Genomic DNA, 20,030 nt, shown 5'->3' with positions numbered 1-20,030 from the left:
ATTCGAATATCGCATCGAAATTGAGCGAAAGAAAGCGCAAACATATTTTATTTCGACGAAAAGTGCAGCAGCAGACACGCCCAGCTCGCGCGCCTCGTTTTCGCCTGTGATTGGTCGGGCGCCTCGTGACGTCAACAATGGTGTTCGTCCGGACCGACTGCTGCCGCTACACACGAAGCACGGTTCAAGGTAGTTTGTTGGTGTTTTGCTGAGATGGTCATGGAAAATTTCGAGAGCTTGCGTTTCTCTGAGGAGTTCGGCGTTAAGTCCAAACTCCACGAGAGCGAATTTGCGCGCGACGGTGACGGGCGACGGCTTCGAGCGACAAAACGGGCCGTCGCTTGAACAGATCGCTCGGTGTTGTCGCTCGATCGCTCGTTTCTAGAAATCTAGAACTCGTCGCTCGTCGCCCGGAAATGCTATGAGCGACTAGCCATTAGTGCGAAGCCGAAACTGGATGTACATAACTCAAATACTACTGTTTGTCGCACGGAACGAGCAAACTTGAATTTTACACGTGCAAAAATAAGAACCTAGTGCAAGACCTTCAGAAATATTTTATGCTCCTTCTTCACTAAAATACATCAACTTAATTTGATAAAGCATGCTTCACGCTAGTTTCGGCGCGTATATTGCTGCCCTCATACCGGGACGTCGTCGCTCAAAGCCGTCGCTCGCGTGGAGTTCGGCTTGCCGGCGACGAGTGAACGCGACAGACATCGCCTCGCTTGTCGCGCTGTCGCTGTCGCGTGCAAGATCACTTGTAAGCGGTTTATACTTTGCTCCCTACATGTACGAGCCGAGTGCGAAGAGCCGGCCTCTCCAAGAAGCAAAAAATGCTGGTGCAAGCACTGCTTTCCACGCGATCGAAGGCGAAGTGTTAGCATCTCCTTGTGTTGGAAATGTTCTTTGGCGAGTGTGTTTTTTGCTAAGCTACATTCAGCATTCCAGTGAGTACGTTTCCGGGCAAACAACTGTAGTAGTATGTTCCTGCATGCGTCCTCGTAGAACGTAATCGGTGATGCGATCTTCGGCATTTGTGCGCTGTCCCAAAGCTGTCGGCAATCTACACAGACGGTTTAAACGCGGGAAAAGTTTACCGGCTGTTGTAGCACGTGTAGTATAGAACCTTCATCAGCGCGCCATCCGCACGCTACTCGTAACCGGCGAATTCCGTCAGCTACGTGAGATGGTCGGTTTCTCTATGTGTGCGAGAGAAGGGGGAGCGCAGCGTCCTGGCGTGAGCAGGCTTTCCAACACATGCAAACTTTACGCTTGCACTGCGTTATGGTAGCTGCATGCAGGCTATTTCACAACACACGTGCGAATAGAAAATTCGCGGCGCTTGGCGTTGAAACCTGCGTCAGGGGTGGGAGATAAACATGCACCTTCCGTTCCGCGTGCTATCTTTTTTTTTAGGAGAACACAAAGCACGCATTATTGATAAACTCCTGTAATAATCGTCACGGAAGTGGTTAGAGCAAAACACTGTTGTTCTTGAGCGCTTGAAGTTGTTTCGCTTCACAGCAGCCTCCCACTTAGCTGAAAGCTTCTTGTCTTGCAGGAACTAATGGAACATCGAAACATCGTCGCGGCCGCTGGTGTTCGTGCAAGCGTAGGCTGCACAGAACGCCGGCATGATCGGCCTACAAGTTCAATTGATGCTGCGCATGTCAACTACCTCTCCTATACACATAAAAAACAAAGGCATGTAGGGTCGAGCGAAGCAGTTTAGGACGGCACGCACGCAGAAATAAGCCCGGTCAGGCACGCTCGCGGACACTGCGAAGGAACGGAACACCAGTGTTGACGGCACTACGCCGCAGTTTCCGGTCTCCGCTCGCATCGTCAGCGTACGTCAGCGTCAGCAGCAGCGCGCGGCGCTCGACGGGGGGTGGAGCTACAGCGCAATTTTAACCGACGATTGCGTCGCTCCTAAGGGAAAAATCCTCCCCCAAATTTTTCCTTCATGGTTTATAAGGTTCCCGCATCCGTACATGAGCGTCTTATTGAATTCAACAGACTCTTCAGATTCCCTTTAAGTAGCGCTAACGAATAGATCAATGCCTCCCGTGCGCATAAGCAACAAGTGTGTGTGCTCCACCGTCTCAGGTGCTGCGCACGCATCACAGTCTGGAAAGTCCGCTCGTCGGATGCGATGCAAATATTTTTGCGTTAAGAGAACCCCTATAATCTGCCCCCTGACGCAATACGCTGAAAACCACACTTGATGCGCTGATGTTTTCCAAATCACGAGAAGATGGTGTCTATTTAGAAATGAGGTAGCCTATAGTTGAGCCAAAAGTGTGGGCAATGCATGGATGAGAAGCTCCAGAAAGCGTGGCCAAACGGAACATAAAAACGTTACTTTTTCATTTCGGTTACGCTTTGGAGTAATAATAACCATAAAAAAAAGCAATCTTCCGATTTTGTTCCAGTTCAAGCAAAAATAGCTTTCTTTTTTTTGGTTTTCGGTTCAGTTCCGGTTCGATACCCTCCTGGGAGCAAGGGCACTGCGAGGTTCTGGCACTCGCTTCGGCTCGCCCGTTCATCTGCTATGCTGCTACATCCGCCCTGAAAACGAGTAGCAGCATTGGAGGCGACCGATCGAGACGCAGCAAGTGCTAAACCGTCGCAACGTCCGGCTCCCACGTGATCACCTTCTGCGTCATGACGTGAAAACACAGTAACCTCCTGAGAAACGAAACGAAAATTGGCCGTAGAAAAGCTATTATATTAAACTTGGAGCGCTCCGAGGCTTGCCGATATTTTTTCTGAAGTTTAGATGTCTAGGAACTTCACTTACCATAAATATTTGGAGTGGAAAATACAATGTCAGTATTAACTTTAACGCGCAGTGGTTGTGTTGGTTGTGTTTCGTAGGAGAGACGTGGCGCGTTTAAACACGCGGTGCGACACTCAGTCAGATCGTGCGAACAGCAGCATCCAGCATAGTTTTCTAACGGCATCAGTCAAGACCCAGAAGACGGAGCAGCCGTCGTGGCGCATGTTACAGCGGACTCGCGTGTAGGTCCAGATCTCAAGCGTGCATGCCACCTGGTGTGGGAGACCATGCTCTTACTACATTCTTGAAGTGCTTAACATTCGCCCGCGTGTCCCGCGCTTTTTGGGATTTGCGGAAAGGGGCGTGTAGAAACCAAAACTATTTGCACCGAAAACATGGAGACAGGCGTCGATCTCTGCATAAGTGAACAATTTCCAAATGCGATGTTCCTCTCATACCAAATTTAGCAAAGTTTTAGGGGGTTAGAGCGGGGTTCCCGAATCAGAAGGTGTTTCCTGGGAAATTCCCGGGTAAATTGATTGATTGATTGATTGATTGATTGATTTCTGAGTATAGAAGAGTATTGAGTTGCATACCAAAGCTATTACAAGGAAATCACACGCCGCGATGTCTCAACGTTGAAAGCATGTGGGAGTCATGGGCAGATTGCGCGTATTTTTCAATGATTTGGCCGAACTTACTGCGGCGGTTGTTGTTGCTCTGTGCGGCAAAAAGTTCTGTCCGAGTGCTACCCTCACAATGTTTCTTTACAGCAGCAAGGTGCTTTTAAGTTCACAGCTACTTCACCTCATCACTTATATCCCAGTGCATAAATGAATATCGGATTGATACCACATACCATGTGTGATTATTTTTGATGTTCAAACAATGCTTTCATTGCCAAAGGTAAAACGGACGCCGACCAAAAACAATAAATCGATATAAATCACAGGATTAGCGACGCTAAACAGTGCTGCATAAAGAATTTGTGATGATAAAGTTAACGTAAACACGGTTGTCCAAAGGCATAGGAATGAAGTTTTGACAAATCAGTGCGCGACCCACGCATGACTCGAACGTTGGCTTAACTGCTACACACTGTCAGACGCGAGATGTCGCTCAAACGTTCGTCGTATAAAACTATGCAGCAAACGGTACGTTCATAATGTTGTTTTAGCCTTTCAAAGCAGTCTACATAGACCAGCGTTTGTAGGTGACCGCCATATCTTGCAGGAGACAGCGGAGACAGGCGGAACGAACGGCCGCGGTATAGTGCTGAGCCTGCTCTTATCGTAATGCTTATCGCTATAGCGTTCGCTCGCTAGCAGCTGTCACTTCATTAAACCGGTAGTCTCTGCGCAGGTAGCGCCGACAGATGGTGTCTGGTGCAGAGATTAACTGTGCTGCAGCAAAAAAAAAAAAAAAAAAGGAAGGAAGGAAGGAAGAAAGAAAGAAACCTGGAGAAAATTCGGCACAGCGTAATGAAATGCGAACGTATTCACCAAGCGAGATCGGTAGGAGACGTCCACCTTCCAGAAGCGCTGGGATTTAAAGAAGGTGCAAGCAGTAACCGTTCAGCAGTCGAGATAAGCAAGACACGTTTAGAGTTTTGGTGGAAAAAAACGCCGGGGAATAAAATTATAGGACCGGATGTGTTACAGGCATAGTACAAGGTAGATATAATGGTTTTAAGGTTAAGGAGACATTCGGGGGGGGGGGGGAGGTATAATGCGATGCCGATAAATATCTGTCCCTTATTTGATTAGCTCAGCCAGTCTAGGTACTATTTGTCGCCGCTCAGTTTCGAAGGGGATAATAATAATAATAATAATAATAATAATAATAATAATAATAATAATAATAATAATAATAATAATAATAAGAACAATAATAATAATAATAATAATAATAATAATAATAATAATAATAATAATAATAATAATAATAATAATTTATTATCAAATCTGCAAGTATATGTACAGAAATCGGGTTCGCCTAAGCCATCACAGTGGCTTGTCACGCGAAACCCGGCAGTCAATAGCAAGACTCAGCCAGAAACTGACTTTTCTTCCTTTTGCAAGAAAATGGAATCAAAAAGACATTGAACACTTAAGGTAGCGAGTGATAAAGTACAAGGAAAAAAAAAAAAAAGAATCACGAAAAAACATAAAAAAAAAAAAAAAAAAAGCGAAGGAACGACCAGAGCGAAAAAATGCTTCAACAATGACAGGAGAAATAAAAATACGACGCCTATAATCATTCTGTGTACAATGCCCTTAAAGTTTTGCGAATGTCGCGTACAGACTTACAGGAAGAAATTTCAGAAGGAAGGGCATTGAATATATCTGGAACATAAAAGGCTCGAGTATATCTGCCAAATCTGGTTCGTGTGTGAGGAACTGAAAAAGCAGGTGCACGCCGTAAAGGACGGCAAGGCACAGCGGGTATTTTAAAGGTATCCGTCCAGAAGTGTTTCAGTACCACTGTTTGAACAAACAGTGAGCGCATGTTCGGCATTTTTAGCATCTGAAAAAGGTTCATCCCTTGTGGTCTGTATACGTCATAAGTAACACTTTTTAACATACATTTTAGCAACCTATTTACACGGTGATGCCAGGTACTAGAACAATGTACAAATGTTGTAATACCATATCTGAGCACACTGTAGGCTAACGAGTGGACCAAAAGTTTCCTAACAGACAAGGGTAAAAACACTTTGATGCGGTACAGTAAACAGACGATTTTACGAAGTTTGGCACATATGTAAGACAAGTGAGTAGAAAAAAGAAGACTAGAATCAAACCATATGCCCAAATACTTCACAGAGTCCGAAAATTTTATTGGAGGGCAGGAACAATTAATACATCGAGTGCTGTGCAGATAAAGTGAAGAGGAAAGTGAAACACGTTTCAGAGGGCTATGGAAGCAAACCAATTTTGATTTAGAATGATTGATGTCAATTACATTTGCACCAAGATAATCCATTAATTTCGCGACGTCATTTTGAAGGATTGAGAATGCGTCTGGAAAATTCACATGTGGGGCTAAAATTGCAGTATCGTCTGCATATTGAAATAACTTGCAGACAGATAGCACGTTGCACATGTCCTTGACGTATATATTAAAGAGTAAGGGAGACAGTATGGAACCTTGTGGCACACCGGCCTTCAGAAAAACACGGGAACTGCAAATGTCTGAAATGGAAACAATCTGGGAGCGATCTGTAAGGAAATCGCGTAGCAATCGGAAGAAAGGTCCTCGAAAACCTGAATTGTAGAGTTTCTCTAGCATAATCGAATGGCATACCGTGTCAAAGGCTTTTGCCACATCTAAAAAAAGTGCGCAACATACAAGATTTTTTTCAAGTGAAGAAAATAAATGGTCACTCAATTCTTCTAACAAAGCCTGAGTGCCCCTTTTTTCAATAAAACCGTATTGACAGTCGGGAAACCCCCCCACTTTGTTAATAAAGCTGTTCATTACTAAGAAGACATGTTTTTCTAGAACTTTTGCTATACTAGGCAGGATAGAAATGGGGCGATAATTATGCACACACTTAGCTTCACCACCTTTTAGAAGTGGTCGAACTACGGCCGTTTTTAACCGCGTAGGAATACTTCCGCTTGTAATTATCCCATTTAGGATTTCTAGCAAGACATTTTTCAGAAAGCCGAAGTTCCTGTATAGATCAAACATGCGAATTTTATCGACACCTGGTGATTGATGTCTGCCAAAGCTGCCCAATAACGAGTAAAGCTCTTCTTCCGTCATAGTGGGCAGGAAAGCGGATTCAATTACAGGAGTACCAGTGCTACAAGTGTAGCACGGTTGCTTAGACACCCCAGAAAACTGGGAGAAAAATTGGTTAAAATTGTCGACGACTGTTGATAAATCTGAATCAAAATGATTCTGAATATCTTTAGCCGAATTTGAAGGAAGTCCTCTCGCCTCGTTTATTAGAGACCATGTTTTCTTAGGATTTCTACGAGATTCATGAAAGCGGTTTCTGTTGTACGAACGCTTGGCTGCACGAATAAGGGCATGTACTTTATTTCGAGAAGTTTTGAATTGTGTACGCAGCATGCAATTATTAGGCGAACGTCTGCACCGTTGCCAAAGCAAGTCTTTTTCTTTGATAGCGGATAATATCATGCTGTTCAACCAGGGCTGGTTCGGGCGGCGTTGGCGAACGTAAATTGTCCTTTCACTGGATTTATATATAATGTCCATCGAACGTGAAAATTCATTATATAGCTCGAGCCTGTCGGTGTTTTCAAGCAGGCCTGGCCAATCGAACAGGGCGACCAGTTTATCAAAAGTAGCCGTGTCCGTAACAGCGTGGCAAGTGTTGGGGCTAGAACATGATAACGACCGAGAAGGAAAGCGTAACTGACAAGCTATGAAGTAATGGTCGGCAACTTTCTGTTGTAACACTGCACCATGAACGGAAGCAGACTCCGTGCGCTAATAATAATAATAATAATAATAATGAAGTGCGCTTACTCTGGCTGTTTCTTATATCCAGCCCTGCATGCAAGCAAGGTGGAAATTATGCGCGCAGCGTTAAGTGATATGCCTATACGCACCTTCGGTGACCGATGCCAGGGTGATCATGACGAAGGGGATGTTCTTGAGGAGCGAGAGGATGGTGCGCGGGAGTTCATTCATGTACTGGCCGTACATGCTGTCCTGCTCGGTGTAGCCCTTGTTCGCCTGCAGTCGACGCACCATCTGGCATTGCTGGTACGCTGCGTACGTCATTGAAAGGGCGAGCTTACACCTACCTCGTCCACACCGCGACGTCACAGAGATTTGTATCTACGTCATTTACCACAAAATTGTCAAAACTGTATCTATGTCATTTACCAAACGTACTTTCTCTTCTCCGTTTACCTATTCGTGTAATGGCTACGCTCTAGGGGATGTTTCGCAGCATAAATATCTAGGTATTCTATTCCCTCAGGATTTATCTTGATCGCATCACATCGAACTCATGTGCAACTGTGCGCTTAGAAGGTTAGGCTACTTGCAGCGCACATTACATTCAGCCCCACTAAGCACACGACTCCTCACTTATACACTGGTTCGTCCAATACTCCAGTATGGCTCTGTCGTATGGAACCCACACAAAATATCTGACATCAACAAAATTGAATATCTCCAGAAGGGAGCTGTATACGCTTCATTTATCGTCGCTTTGACAGGCATTTCTCACCCAGTTCTGATCTTCATAGTAGAGTCTCTCTTCTCGTCGCCACATTGAATCTTTGAAGTTTCATTATACTCTGCACGCAGATCTGACTCGACATGGGTGCTCGCGTCTGTCGGGTCAGCAGTACTCTCTACTTCGTTAATAACTTCCCACGATTTTTCCTACTCAACAAATACATCGTAACCGCTAGACCCACAACCACCAGACACCATGAGATGAATGTGTCCACTTTTCACCATCATACTGATGCGTTTAAATACAGTTTTTTTTTGTCCGTTCTATAGAATTGTGGAATGTTCTGCCTGGTCACGCAAGATATTTAACGCTCGATGACTTTCTGTAGTATATTACTAATCATTGATGTACAGTGCTCTTTTTACGCTTTTCCATGTATTGTACTTCCCCACTTTTGCGATAGCCCTTCGAAACTGCAGTATGTCAAAATAAATAAATTTCTGCTCACAGTTTCTCATATTTACGCTACTATACCGACATGTTTCCAATCGGTTTCCAGCAGATATGCAATTCGTAAGACTTACGACATCAAACACGCGACTGCGGATCACTCGATACAGAATGGACACATTTGGAGATGGCGAGCGGCTGGCGCACTCCGCATGGCGGACGCACTATCTGATTGCGCATGCGCGTCGTCTGCTACACTCGACTGCCAGGCCATATACCTCAGTGCACGTGCGTACGAGACCGCATGCTTCGTCATTTCGATTCCATGTGGTAACCACGGCAGCAGACGACACGAGAGCATGAGCGTCCGCTAAACCTACGAACTACGGGAGTGCGCCAGCCGCCCGCCAGGGTGCTCCGTCTACACCGAGTGGAAAAAAAAGGTGAACCTCGTCTATACAAAGGCAAATGTGATAAGGATAAGACGAGTGCGTACAGGCCAGTTAGAGTAACGTCGGTGATAGACAGAATGAGAATGCAAGGCATAAAATCGAACCTGTCGAAGTGAGTGGAGAAAAATTATGTACTGGGGAAACTGCAGAATGGGTTTAGACCTGGCGGACGCTTAGAGGATAACATGTTTGTAATAACTCCGTGCACGGAGATTTCGGTAGCTCAGAATAAACCTTTATCGATAGCATTTCTAGATATTAAAGGAGCCTATGACAACGTAGACAGGGTATTGTTATCGGATATTCTTAAGCACGAAGGCATAGAGGACGATTTCTTGGAGCTGCCGAGAGAGATATATGGAGGCGACCGAGTACGAGGTGTATGGGAAGATCGGAAAGGTAATGAAATGGTTGGAATTCACCAAGCGCTGAAGCAAGGATGTCCTCAGTCTCCATTGTTGTTCACACTTTATGTTAAGCGCATAGAAAGACGACTGCAATACAGCGAATTAGGGTTTGATTTATCCTACATGCGTAACGGACAAACGGTGCCACAAGAACTCTCTGGCCTGATGTATGCGGACGACATAGTGCTACTAGGTGACAATTAAAGATATTTACGAACACTTGCGAATATCTGAGTTTAGCACAGAGAAATCGGGAGATATGATCTTTAATGAAGAGACAAGTATATGATTACGTAGTTTCAATTCAACAACAAGTCATACTTATAGTCAAGCAATATAAGTACGTCGGCGTATACGTAAACGGAGGAAAGACTTATTGAAGCACCAACCAAGAGAATCTGAAAATAAAGGGGAATCGAAATGCTGCAATAAGGAAACAGAGCACTGTGGGGCCACAATTAACACAAGATAGCGCGTGGAATCTGGAAAGGAGTAATGGTGTTAGCGCTAACGTTCGCAAATGCCATTGTATGCTTAAAATCGCATATCTTGTCGATTTTGGAAGTTAACCAAAGATTCTTAGGCCTGTTGGCTTTGGGAGTACAGAGTAAAACCACAAATGGGGCAGTGCAGGTTGAGATGCGTTGGGCCTCTTTAGAAGTCAGAGAAGCACAGAGCAAAATTAGTTTTGAAGAAAGACTCAGGAACACGGATGAACATAAATGGGCACCTAAAGTACACGAGCATCTGTACTCGAAAAGCGTAGACACAGAATGGAGGAAGAGGCCAAGAATGTCTGGCAACCGAGTACAGGGTAATTGAAACTGTAAATACACAACCAGGGGCCATCAGAAAGAAAGTGAGAGAAACAGAGACAGTTATTTGGATTCATAGAATGGAAACAAAAAAGGAGCATGGAGGTTTACAAGAACGAGAAGAAAGAAATTAGAAGGAAAAACTTGCACGATAACACAAAGGGCAGTGTCTTGCTATTTGAGGCTCGAGCCGGTTGCCTAAGGTCAAAAACATACCGGAGAAAATATTCGCAACAAGGTGAGGCACGTGTGCGCCACAGCCAAAATCCGGAGAACACTCAGCACATCCTAATGGAATGCGAAGGAATTCACCCAGAGAGACCCCCAGGTTATGTCCACCTTCCAGAAGCGCTTGGATTTGAAGTGGACGGAAGCATCAACCGGTCAGCAGTCGAGATAAGCAAGAGATGTTTACAGTATTGTTGAAGAAGAAGTAGAGAAGTTATTTATATGAACGGATCCACTACAGCCATATGTAGTGGTACAGGGTAGATAGGTAAGTTTTGAGGAAGAAAAAAAGGAAAAGGAAAAGATATATACATGAATGCCAGGAAGAAAAACATGTATCGCGTGCCTGATTAAATCAAACACGCTAGGTGAGAATTCGACACAGCCCTGTTTCAAAGTGGATGCCAATAAATAATCATCATCGGTACGTGCTCCACAGTTTATTGCCATAAAGATTGTGACTATATGTCATTTATGTTTGTAAAGCAGTGGGGAAGGAGAATCTGGGGAACCGAGTGGATAGCTGTCATTTTTAGCAAGAACCGCATGAAAACCCAACAGACTGTGAAAGAATTTTCTTAGGTTCTGTCAACATGAGCACACGACTTCTCGAGAACGCTGAAGGTGCACCGTACACACATAGGAAATATCAGCTAGATCTGCGATCTGATAGTCTTCTGGTGTGCTCAGTTTGGTCAAGATTCAGATAGACTGGACCAGGCGGCAGTGTCTCATTACATTCTCTGGCAAAGTCAAATTTTGTTTCTTAGCCCTTTCGGCCCTGGAATATTGTTACCATACCTATATTTTTTTTCTACCGTGTTATTTAGCCTCTTTACCCCATAAAAAGCCGAAATTTATGAAAAAAAAACTGCTTGTATTTAGTTTAATATAATGTCTGGGTTCATGTCCTCAAATGAGGACATGAGGGCCCAGTGGGCGTGGTAGAGACAAGAGTGAAACTTCGGCGACAGTTTATTCTCTAGCTTACATACATACATCGATGCTGTAAAGGTTGCTTGCTTTCTGAGGAACCCGGATTCCTTTGTATAGCTTCGTGCTACGTAGCGCTCAATTGGCCAAAACAGACACGTCGTAAATGTCAGCGTTATTAACATGAGCCATAGTCAAAAGATACCGGCCTCAACTAAAACGTACTGTTGGGTGAGTAGGTCGACCATAGAATTACTTCCAGCGGGAAGGACAGCGCGCACGAAAATAATATATTGCGTGCTTCTTTTCGACAGTTCTGCCCATTTACTTTGGAACGCCCACCATGAAATAGCGCCGCTCGAGCTTGCACTTGACGTCGGTAAAGTTCACTGTCTGATGATCTCAAGTTCATGGCTTCATTTGCGCAGCGCGAAGCGCTGAAGTGCAGGAAGAAAAGAAAAAGAACGAAGGCTTGGCGAAGGGTTAATATAGTCCTCCTTTCGCGATCTCTTCATTATTTCTTTAATTCCGGACTTCAATGCTTCGTGTTGCAAAAATCAAGCCATGAACAAATTGACTGTCTTGTTAAAAATAACTTTAGCACCATATGAACCGGTGCTTAACTTCGGAAGGCAATAGTGTTTTCCGCAGGCGTCGTCGTACAGCGAAACCATGAGCCACCTAAGAGAAATCAGTCAGAAACGCTCTCGTATGTTTGGTTCTTTTATTTTTTTAGTTTTTTTTATTTTTGTGATAGAAGTCGTATATCACGCTCAATGATGTCATAGGTTAACATAAATAATATAAAATTATTTTTATAATTAGGAAAAGCCCCTTTCCAGACATTTACGCTAGCATGCATTACGAGCTTCCAAGTTCGGCCGTCCTTCGGCCCATATTTAGAGACAGCCGAGAGTACAGAGGTCTCTTTGCAGTAACCCTTTGCTGTTCTCCACCCGTAGACACCTTCCCTCTCCCCATATTCTCAACAAGAATGTGTACGAAAATAAGATTCACAACGTCGCGCTACGCCGTTATTCACGATGGTCAGGCAGGGGTCCACTAGCTATCCTGAGTACCACAGGCCACAGTCGTGCTCGATTTGATTTTGATAGGTGAACGTCATTTTATATATATATATATATATATATATATATATATATATATATATATATATATATATATATATATATAACGGCAGCACGCGCACTGGTGCTGCGCAGCTACCGTTTTCTCCCTCCTTGCCTTGGGTCGACGGGAACCTAGCTGCCGCTACTTCCCGCCCCCTTCACTCTCCGACTTACGTCTCCCTCCTCCTTTGTGCTTTTCTCTTTTTCTTTCTTTTTTTTTCTCACTGACCTCCTTGCTCTACTTACATGGGACTCCACCCATGTATATATATATATATATATATATATATATATATGTATAGTCATATCATAAGAAGCCAACAAACACTGACATCAAGGACAACATAGGGAAATTAGATGTGCTTAATAAATGAAATAAAGAAACGATAAATTATTGAAAACTAATGTGTATATATATATATATATATATATATATATATATATATATATATATATATATATATATATATATATATATATATATATATATATATATATAAGTACATGTCACACACAAACGCAAGGCTAAATGAAGTGATAGAGACATTTCAACATCCACGCAATGTGCACAGAAGGTTTGTCGCCTTCGTGACAAACGATGCCGGGCCTCCAATGTTGTTCCTTGTACAGCAATAACCCGTCGGATATTTGAACTTACACGGCAGGTGTTTAGGAAAAGCGGCCATCGGTATGCTGACGATACCGCCCATAATGGCCGCCACCAAGAATCCGACCCACCAAGCGCCGATCCACACCGAACTTTCAGTTGTCAGGCCGAGCCTATAGAAGGTGACAAGTGGATCATTACCATTCGTGCCACTGAGACTACAGTCGCAACAGGACATAGAATACAGTTGCTAACAGCACCGAAGCGTGCAACACACAAAAGACGCGCTGTGTATTTATTATACGCGGGTCTTTATGACCGAATTCTGCACTGAGCCCGGTCCACTTGGGTCTACAACGTGGCGTTGAAGTGGTTCGCGGAGCAAGGCAATCAGAATCGCGGTCACGTGCAACTGAGCACGTGACCCTTATGCCAGAGCGTCGGCTACTGGTCACCACTTTCAATCTCGCCTTGAATGCTATAGAGAACACCTCACAGCTTCAAGTCCATTCAGTGTTGAATTAAACGGACAGGGATATAAACAAACAAACAAACACATACGTCTACATTTCGCCCCCACCGGAATGCGTCGGCGCCATGGCAGCGCCAACCATGGATCGAACCCGCGACCTCATGCTCGACAAAATAAAGGGTTATATATAACTACTTGGTGGCTCAGTTGAAGAATCCTCACTTGAAGCTGTGAGGGTTTCTCTAGCTTTTACGGCGGGGTTTGAAACTGGTTTCGACCAGACGACGCTTTGGCGCAAGGGTATGAACCGAAGACAATCGATGAAGCGTGTACAACTAACTGCGCAGAAATCTGCTCACACCGATTTGTTGTAGCTTATAACGGGCTCTCATGAGAAGTATGTTTAAGTTGCAAGCAACGCACACTTGTGTATACAGCCCTCTTTCAAAAGTTCCCAGGCTACGTGTGGCGTGCGTGTGAACACGATTACTCTCAAACAGGTGGCAGCTACGGCTCCTGAATAACGTTTCTCAGTCGATGTCCGTTTCACTTTTCAGAACCTGCTCTTAGAATCCCTGTAATTTTTCTTTTTTTTTCGTTAAATGAATGTTCAAACCACCTAAACATTAGAAAATATGCTGGCAAGTGCCAGCGCACAATAAATTATTTAGTAATACTTGTTTGGACGAACTCCGATTTGGGCATCTGCATTCAGGAGGTGGAAGCGTCATGACGTCACGACACATTGACTCACTCCGTTGATGTGGTCACTGCGTCTACACCACACGCGATCGCATTCAAAAAACGCACGCTGAGCTTTGCTTTCTTTCTTTTTTTTTAAACAAGCAATTAACACCATCCTACATAATTTTATTGCTACACAATTTTGGTTCCACCATTACGTGACAATAATGTCGATGTCGCCAGGTCCGATGTTTTGAGACCCCCCTCCCCTCCCTCACTTTAGTATAAAATCAAAATAATAATGAAAATAATGACTTTCGCGCCCTCAGTACTTGCCATGTGTGAACCATTTACGTGCGACAAGCGTGCGGTAGAGTTTCTACGACTTCGAAATTATGTTCCAGTAGAGATTTAGGGCCTAGAATGGTGAAGAGCGCGCCACTGTATACTTACTGGCTGACGTCCTTCAAGTCGACGAACACAGATAGAAAGTATCCGGCAACGAGAAAGCCAAAGGCGGGTCCCAGCACGGCCATGGCACTGTACGTTCCTATAATCAAATGGGGGAGGCAACAAAGGCAGCAACGAGTGTAACAAAATTATGCGCAATTTTTCTTTTCTTTCGTTATTTTCTCTCTCTCTCTTTCTTTCTTTCTTCTATTTATCTTAATGAACGGACAACAACGCATTACAGCGCTGCGCACTTTCAAACTATACGAGTGCCGTTTATAGTTAACTCCACGCAATGGTCAACTTTCACGTCGACCTTTCAGCAACAGCAACAATCGTCAAGACGCATAGGCGCCCAAGTGCCCGTCCGTCCAGGTTCCTATGCAGTTATTTCCCTTCAAATTACCAAGAAGCACCTGATGTCTCGCGCTATCGAAGAAGACAAAACACTGGCCAACACTGGCTACGGGGAGAAATTGTAACGACCTACACACTATGGAGGAGAGAGAGAGAGAGAGAGAGAGAGAGAAAGAGAGAGGGGGGGGGGGCTCGTTTACGAGAGTAACTGCTTGTATCACATTTAACCACGGTGTAAGGTAAATATAAAATATACATCTTACACCATGCATTCAACTCCGTTATAGTATGAATTTCTAGTATACTCCAGCTATAATAACTTCCGTTATTGCCGTTAAAAGCACGAAATCGGCTGAGTATGGGCGATCAGCATATTGTTATTGGAAAGCTAGGAGCAATACAGACCTACCGTGCCATTTAACCACGGTGACAGCCTGTGTCAACGAGAGCCGTGGCTTATTAAGAGAAAGCAACAGCGGAACCCTTTGCATTCTATTACTCTAGCAGCTAAGCGCGTCTATATAGCTATGCCTATTCAATAGACGTTGAATTTTTATTGAAAATTTAGGCTAATACCTGAATACGTATTACTCGCACATGTTACCCATACGTATTACTCCTAATGAGGCTTGGTCACGTACATTTAGCGCGGTGGAGGACGCTATGCCACTCGACCACTCAGGGAGCATGCGAGCGTTTCCAAGTGGCGTAGCCTGTTCTTTTCCTTTTCTTTTTCTTTTCGGGGTGGTGGGGGGGGGAATGGGAAGGGGGGCAAGTATTTACTTGACAGGGGACGGGGAGAGTTATAGTAGTACTCTGTAGTGAGGGCGTGGACGGGAAAGCTGGGCACGTGTGCCTGATCCCTCCCTTCCTCCTCCCCTGGCCACGTCACTGTAGCGGAGCGAGATTCGGTAAATAGTTAAATAATAAGACTAAAAAATTACCGACGATTACGTTACTTCCTAATGCGAAATGTGAGCGCAGCAAATAAGCTGTTTCACCTTTTGGATAGATTGAGGCAAAGAAATCGAGCAACACATGTATGCGCTATCACATAATTTTTTTTTTATTTTTCACACGTATTCCTTTAACAAAGACTCCACTAACAGTTCTTGACAGTCATGAAGGAAGCTTTGTGGTCGGAGAAATAGACTGATATATGTTCGACTTGGTACACCAATGCTTGATTCTCAAAGACGAGATCTATACAAGTGCCTCGCGAGGTTGTCACAGCCGTGGGGGAAGCAGAGGCTAAGCGCCGCCGCCGAGAAGACCCTGCCGTTCGCGCCGCCGAAGCGGAGGCTCATCGCCGCCGTCGAGAGCAACCAGCAGTAAGCGGAAGCGGAGGGGGGCGGCGTGTACACCCAGCGGCAAACGATGGGGGCAGAAGCGCGCGCAGCAAGCGGACAACACGATAAAGGGAGGAGGGAAGAGATAGCAGCGACTGACTGATGCCGCTGACGGCGATAGTGAGTCAACCCCAGCTATCCGCCACACAAGAACAGGGGGGGGGGGGACCCTTTCCTCCTCTTTCTGCATGGCGGCGACGGTGTTCTATGCAGTCACGTTATCTTGACTCTCTAGCGGCGTCAGCGGCATCCAGCGGTATCAGTCGGTCGCTGCTAGCGCTGGGGGGATGAAAGGGGGGCGGAGCTGGTTACGAGGCCGACGACGACGCCGACGACGACGACGACGCCGACGACGACGCGAAACCCAGGAACGGACGCCAAAGAGCTGCGCTCTAAAACAACTTCTTAGCTTCATTTTAATTCTATTGGCAGAAAAGGCTTGATTAAGAGAGGCCAAAATGGAAGCGAAACTTGCCGTTTCTTGCATTTCGCGGTAAAAACCTACATAAACGCCGGTAAGGCAATGAGACGTCGCCGATTTCACATTTTCCAGTATTTTGGCCGTTCGGGCGCAGAACAACGTTTGTAAACTTCATGCGTTTCACCAGATGATCACTGCTATCAAGTTATCGTTATGCGTAGGATATAAGCCCACTGTATCAAACGAAAAAATTATGCTGTCGTGGGTTGCATTGAGAAAGAGCCTTGTTATAACGAAACTGCCTGCGTGAAGTGAACGCTCTTGTATACATTTGCGAACGTAGGTGAGCACGAGCGATCGCCATATAGACTGTACCACGAGACATGTATAAATAGCGGACACATTAGACCCGTGAGAGCCGTCGTGCTTTGAGCGTTGTGCGTTGTGCAATTCCTTCGATAACGCGTTGAATTTTTAACTCACGCTTGCGGCAGTATTAGTCATCACCGTTCCAACAACGTTACGACCGAGGAGGTGTGTTCGCGGGCGACCATTTTCGGGGACACTTTCTGGCACTCTGCCAGGACAGCGCGCTCGGCATTGTGCCATGGAGACACGCTGTCGACGCAAACCGACGCGCGTCCACCGATAGTCACGCGATATCTCGCGAGAGTTATCTCCAAAAGTGGTCGCCCGAGAACACTACTGTGTACCCTTGCTCCTCTCTCTGTAAGGCCTTCGGGCGACTGAGTGTGCGAAGATTAGGTACAGGAAGGAGGGCTGCCTACCAATGAAGAGGGAGGTGAGCCTCACGGGCAAGTTCTCGTCCAGGAAGGACATGCCCAGCGTGTGGAGCGGCGTTACGCCTGCGCCCTGCAGCATGCTGCCGAGAATGAGCAGGAAGCGGAAGTCGCGAATGCTCTGCTCGCCGCACGTGTCCACTGTCTGGTTCAGATGCGGGGGCGTCGCGTAGCACAGGTCCGGCATTTCGGCGCCGTAGCTGAAAGAGAAAACGAGAGAACGGCGGCCGCTTGAATCGACGATAGGTACAGTTAATACGTGTTGCACCGACACCCAGTATTTTATTAGCGAACACTCAGAATACTGATATACGAGTGTACGCCACCCGTTCTTTCTTTCACTGTTTAGAACGGATACGACGTTAACAAGTGATCGCCTGTGACATATTGCGTTTCTCTGCCTTTTTCAGGCGCACTTGTGGGAGGTGCGCCAATTTTATGAGAAATTTGATTGTTTAGGTATCTTAAGAAGAACGAACAATTACTTTTCTTATCTCTTACTTTATAGGGTGAGTGTTGCAGTTGCGAAATAGAGGCTACGCAATGGTGAAGTCATGTTTACTTATCTGGAATCGTAAGACTAGCACCATTTTAGAGATAGCCGGCCTCGTAGTGTGCTGTGAATACATTAGCGTTTCAGCTAACAGTTTCCGCAAAAGCGTGCGTCATGCAGTTCATGATGATGTTAACTGTAACGCCAATGTACTTTCTTACGGCTAGATTTTGAGCGCGGATAGATCAAAAGTGGCGCAAGTCTTAGGATGTATACTAAGCATATATGACATAATACCATTCGGCTTCAATTTTGCTATTAGGACATGCGCCCTAAAGCAAATACTAAAAGCTAATGAGTAAATTTTTCTTTTATTAGCCACCAGCACACTGATTTATCGCGAAATAACCTCCGCCTGTGTGTGCGTGCGTATACTACGTTAAGTATGCACCAATGCAATTCCTCTCCTCACCCTTGTGGACCTAATTTAAGCCGAGTACCATGTGGCGTTTTTCCTACCACGTCAAAGCGGGACTCACGCGTAGGAAGGCGCGAGCGCGTAGGCCAGGAAGAACATAAACGAGCCGGACGCCATGATCGCCATGCCAGACGATATAATGACTGGCTTGTGGCGCGTGCTCCCCAGAAAGGCCACAGGCACGATGAACAAGCAGTTGATCACGTTGAATGCGCTCAGGATCATGCCGGTCTCGAGGCTGCTCAGGTTGAAGCGCCGCTCTATGGTGGGCAGCACCACGCTGAGCACGCCGCTGCTGACGAAACTCTGGGTGAACTCGATCGAGCACAGGCTTAGGAGCACCCAGGCGGGAGTGCGGAAGGCGCGCAGGAAAGGCGGCCGGAACCAGAAGAAGCCGCACTGCTCATCCTCTCTCTCGGGCGGCGCTTCTTGAGGGGTGCCGGGACGGCTCGTCAGGCTGTCGTCGTCGTCGGCGAGCTCCATAACCGGATAGAGTCCCTTCTGCTCCGGAGCGGCTTGAGCGTCCTGGGCTGCTAACGCCGCCTCAGGCTCGGCGCGCGCCAGCCGGCAACGCCAGCTGGGCGGGAAGGCTACGAGCTCGGGCGTGCCCCCAGGACCGATGATCATAGGTCGCAGGAATGGCGATGCCGACACTGGCGGCAAATGGTTCCCCCTGGCCTGATGGCCCGCCGGTGGCATAAGAGGAGCGACCCCCTCGTTTGGGCCGTGTGCGGGCACCGGAGAGACCGGTGGCCGAATCGGCGCTTGGATGGCCTGGTCTTTCTTCGTCCGAAACACCAGTGGTCCGCGCGTCATCGACGGTGCTGCTATGATAGCTGGACCCAGCGGACTCGGCGGGCTCAGCGGTGACATCGAAACGATCGTTGGAGCTGGCATGCCCCGTGTCGGTTTCCGCGCTGCCGCAGCCGGCCAATGCGCTCTAGCAGACGGCACAGCGCCAGCTAGCACAGCGCTCTTTGGCATTAGCGGCGCGGCGACCGCCGGCGCCTTTCGTCCGCGCACTTCTGCAGACGGCGCCGCACAGGCCATGGGGGCAAGGGCATTGCGCTTTGACGCTGCAGCGATCGGTGGCGCCGGACCTCGTAATGACGTGATGGCCGGTGCTCCGGTGGGAGATGGCAGGGCAGCTGCAGTTTGCGGTCCTTCGTTTGCTTTTCCGGCATTTCCTGCCTGGTCGGTGGCCATCGTCGTTCACCTGTCCTGATGACGTCCTTACCGGTCAATCGCCTTGTCTTGGCCTCCTGCAGGGGGAGAAGAAGTCAGGCGATGATTCATGAGTCAAAGTTTGGACAATAATGAACTCTCGCAACGTTGTGCAGCCTGATAAATGCAACGTTTTTGTGGCGGGTGTCATAGCATTAAATATTTTAGCTAACATGCTTATGAAGTGAAAGGAAATTGAACGCCAGGCGCCACATCCGAGGATGGTCGTAACGTCATCGCGCCAAGCGAAACAGAAGAACGTTGAGAAAATAAGAGCGGCCAGATTTTTCGGAATCAGGTGCGGCGGGCGCTACCGGTTGAGCACCAG

General features: G+C 46.4%; 1 protein-coding gene across 1 annotated transcript in view; it reads right to left on the bottom strand.

Moving 5' to 3' along the window:
- LOC142577760 (solute carrier organic anion transporter family member 4A1-like) overlaps window positions 1–20,030 on the bottom strand; it is a 38,861-nt gene that overhangs the window by 16,377 nt on the left and 2,454 nt on the right. The window contains exons 2-6 of the mRNA XM_075687213.1: window positions 18,540–19,740; window positions 17,496–17,707; window positions 14,584–14,680; window positions 13,026–13,147; window positions 7,372–7,533 (exon numbers count right to left, since the gene is read on the bottom strand). Coding sequence (XP_075543328.1) covers window positions 7,372–7,533; window positions 13,026–13,147; window positions 14,584–14,680; window positions 17,496–17,707; window positions 18,540–19,684 — 1,738 coding nt within the window. The 5' untranslated portion in view covers window positions 19,685–19,740. The remainder of the gene's footprint in view (window positions 1–7,371; window positions 7,534–13,025; window positions 13,148–14,583; window positions 14,681–17,495; window positions 17,708–18,539; window positions 19,741–20,030) is intronic.

The sequence above is a fragment of the Dermacentor variabilis genome, chromosome 4, assembly GCF_050947875.1.
Source record: "Dermacentor variabilis isolate Ectoservices chromosome 4, ASM5094787v1, whole genome shotgun sequence".
Taxonomy (NCBI): Eukaryota; Metazoa; Arthropoda; class Arachnida; order Ixodida; family Ixodidae; genus Dermacentor; species Dermacentor variabilis.
This window is presented reverse-complemented; position numbering and strand designations above follow the sequence as displayed.